General features: G+C 47.0%; 1 protein-coding gene across 1 annotated transcript in view; it reads left to right on the forward strand.

Annotated features, from left to right (window-relative positions):
* TFAP2E (transcription factor AP-2 epsilon (activating enhancer binding protein 2 epsilon)) overlaps positions 1 to 1,229 on the forward strand; it is a 14,229-nt gene extending 13,000 nt beyond the window's left edge. Inside the window, exon 6 of the mRNA XM_012722102.1 lies at positions 94 to 1,229. Coding sequence (XP_012577556.1) covers positions 94 to 376 — 283 coding nt within the window. The 3' untranslated portion in view covers positions 377 to 1,229. The remainder of the gene's footprint in view (positions 1 to 93) is intronic.
* Positions 1,230 to 3,512: the final 2,283 nt, after the last annotated feature.

A 3,512-nucleotide genomic window follows, 5' to 3' on the forward strand; every position in this document is an offset into this window, starting at 1 on the left:
ATATATGTAATACAGACAAAGTGCCCAGCATATGGTGGGGCCTTCTCTGGCTTAGCTCTGTCCTCTGACTTCCAGCTCTCCTTCTCTCACCAGGCAGATCTGCAAGGAATTTGTGGACTTGATGGCTCAGGACCGTTCACCGTTGGGCAACAGCCGGCCTGCACTTATCCTGGACCCAGGGGTGCAGAGTTGCCTGACACACTTCAGCCTTATCACCCACGGCTTCGGTGGGCCTGCCATCTGCGCTGCCCTCACTGCCTTCCAGAACTACTTGCTGGAGTCACTCAAGGGGCTCGACAAGATGTTTCTAAGCAATGCAGGCAGCGGGCATGGTGACACCAAGGCTTCAGAGAAGGATGCCAAGCATCGGAAATAATGCTTCCCCACCGCACGCCTAAGAGGCTCCCGTGGCCTGAAATTAGGTCTCAGCCCCGGGGGGTGCACATGAAAAGATTAAAAGGTGGGGTTGGAGTCAGGCCACACACAGGTGTTTGTCTAAAAAGCCCAAGCGAGGCATCTGGTTTGCGGATAAGGTTGCAGGGCTTGCCTCACGTGTGCAGTTTCCTGGCCTTTGGAATAGGAAAGGGCTTGGGCAGGGAAAGGCCCTGGAAGAGCCTGGCTTTGGAGTAGAGTCCCACACCTTAAGGTGTCTGGGCAGCAGTGGGTGCTCCTGGGGTCAAGGCCCTGCTGTTTCTCCTGATGGCGGGAGGGCTATTGACAACAGATCAGAGGTGCTACTGAGGAGTTGGCTCCGCTCCCCGCAGAATCTCCTACCCCCCAGAAAAGGGGCACTGGCAGGAGGCCCCAGTGGGCTCTTTGGACTTCTCCCACTTTTGGAAAGTGGGCAGGAGGGACCCTCAAGAAACTGAGAAGATGAAGCACAAATTGCAGAACTTGAATTCAGGCTGCACTTCACTGTCCTGTTGCTGTCTGTTCTATTTATTTATATATATTGTAATTAAATTTAAAGTTTAAATATGTCCAGTGCAACTTATTTATCCAAGTGCGAACTCGTTGCCTGTTTTCTGCTCAGGCACTGAGATGCCGACTGGATGAAGATGGAGAGAACACCTGCTCACCAAGGGCTCGGGGTGGGCTGGGAGGGAAGGTGTCAGGGGCCCTGAGGCTGTTGCTGGGATTTTGTATTTGCTGTTGTTTCTCTTCACCCTGCAGTTATGTAAACCGCCCCCCCCACCCCAAACTCTCCCATTACTTTCTCATTCTCTGAATAAAACCTTTCAGTGGACATGAAACCCTACCTGTACTTCTTCATCCGAGCCCTGGATCTGCCTCCAAAGAGGAGACAGTTCCTTGAGGAGAGGTGATACCTAGGAACTAGGAGGGCATGGGGTAGGAAGGGGTTTCAAGGGGTACCCCATGTGGAGCTGTGGGTACCACTGTGTGGAGGGGTGCAGATGGTGGGTCTGTCTGGCTTGTGTGGTTTCAGCTGTATGTCAAGTGGACCCTGGAGTGTTAGAGGGAAAGAATGCCCTGAAGGGACTCCACAGGGAAAAGCATTTCCAGAGAAAGATGGAATGAACTGATAAGAAAAACCTCAATTTCAGGACAGAAAGGGAGGGCAATTTAGATTCTGGGAAAACTCTTTAAAAAAATTTTTTTTTTAGCATAGAAGAACTAAGGTGTAGGCCAGAGTTGGGGGCTGGGGGCGGGTGCAGTGAGAGGATTCACCAGAGACAGAGTGGGGAGCAGAACAGGCTGTCTGCTGAAACACACTGCTGAGGTCAGCAGCAGTCTCCAGAGACAGGAGAAGTCTGCTGGGCCACACAGGTCAGCAACCTGGCGGGGGATGGAGCTCATGTTAGTGGCTGGTGGTACAGCTTGATAGTGCTGATAGACTTTAACCTTGCACCACCAAGGAGGGCCCTTTTCAGGCATCTTTTATTTCCTGTATCCCTCTAGGATATTTTACCTTACATAACAACATTCTTTCCCATTTATTTCCTTTGCAATTAATTTCTGAAAAATTGCTACATCCCTACCTCTACTTCCTCATTCTAATTACCTTTTCAACCTACTTCAGTCTGGCTGACATTTCCAATGATCTATTGAAATCCACTTAGCAAGATCATGACTGGCCACAATGTCAAATACAAGGGATTTTTTTTTTCTGGACTTGGAGCATTTGACAAGGCTGGTTGCTTGTTCTTTTCTGAAACATTCTCTATGACTTTCAACTTCTCCTGATTTCTTCTGACCTCACTGGTTCTAACTTTGGTTCCTTCTCTATTTGATCTCCAACTGGTGCCTTCCTCAGGGTTTTCCTCCTGAACTCCAGGCCCAATATTAACTGTCTATCTGATGTTATCACTGGGTTGTCTAACAGGTATCTAATTTAGATCCAAGGTACTTTCTAAGTACTCAAATCTTGATCACTCCGCTTTCCCACCTAAGTCAAAAGTGCCAATTTGCTCTACCAAGTTGCTGAAGTCAGAAACTGGGGGGTCATATTTGAGTCTTTAGACAAGGCATAAGAAAGTTCATCCCTTTCTATGTCCTCTGCCACCATCCCAAACCTCAAGACTACATTATCTTCCAGATGGCCTCCCTGTTCTCACTGTTCTACCTTGCACTGTACTAAGGCCTTACAATGATTTGAATTTTAGCTGCTTCAACTATACCTTAAACTATTCTTTTGATTGCTTGCTGATCTACTTCCTGCTTCTTCAATTGTCATTTTGTTATATGTCTCCGGGCCATTGCACTCACAGTTCGCTTTGCCTGGAATGTTCTTGCCCCTGTTCTTTGTTGTTGTTTTTTAATTTATTTTTTGCCCTGGTTCTTTGGAGGTATCCCAAGATATGATTTCTTACCAAAATAAGTTTTATTTCTTCAACCCTCCATATGAAAGGAGGAATGAAGGAAAGCCTGGAAGTATGTCCTGTTTTAACCAAAGCCCTGGGCCTGGCGAGAGACAGTCTACTACTAAAACATCAAGTGGGCTAACAGACACCTAACACATAGTAACAATTCAATAAAAGGCTCTGAGCTCTTTTTGGGAAACCATTAACTTTTCAGTGGTGGACAACTTTAAGTGAACTGTGTAGTCTCATTAAGGCCTATTTCATAGTTAAGAAACCTATAGCTCAACGCAACTTAACCAGCAAGTAAGGAGGACTCACGTCTGACCCACCTCTCCGACCCACCTCTCCCTTCACTGTTACTGCATTACAAGGCCCTCTACAGAGGCCCATGAGCCTGCGCCCAGCAAGTGATCCTCCCAGCACAAGGCTCCCAGGCGCTGCTCTGCCCACACAGTGAGGCCACAGTATCAAAAGTCGCACTTCAGGAATGAAGATAAGTGGCTGAGGTGCGTCTAAAGAGGTCTCACATTCAACTTCTCCCAGCAAGTTTTCTTTTTCCATAGCATAGTAAATTATGTTTTCATCTTTGACTAGCTAACTCTGGGTTCAGCCCTAAGAAAAGTAGATGATTAAACCGAAAGTATAGTTTACAGTTTAGTTTTTATATACAAAGCAACTATCTGTAAATTA

Source organism: Condylura cristata, unplaced genomic scaffold (assembly GCF_000260355.1).
Source record: "Condylura cristata isolate star-nosed mole 26May11 unplaced genomic scaffold, ConCri1.0 scaffold00008, whole genome shotgun sequence".
Taxonomy (NCBI): Eukaryota; Metazoa; Chordata; class Mammalia; order Eulipotyphla; family Talpidae; genus Condylura; species Condylura cristata.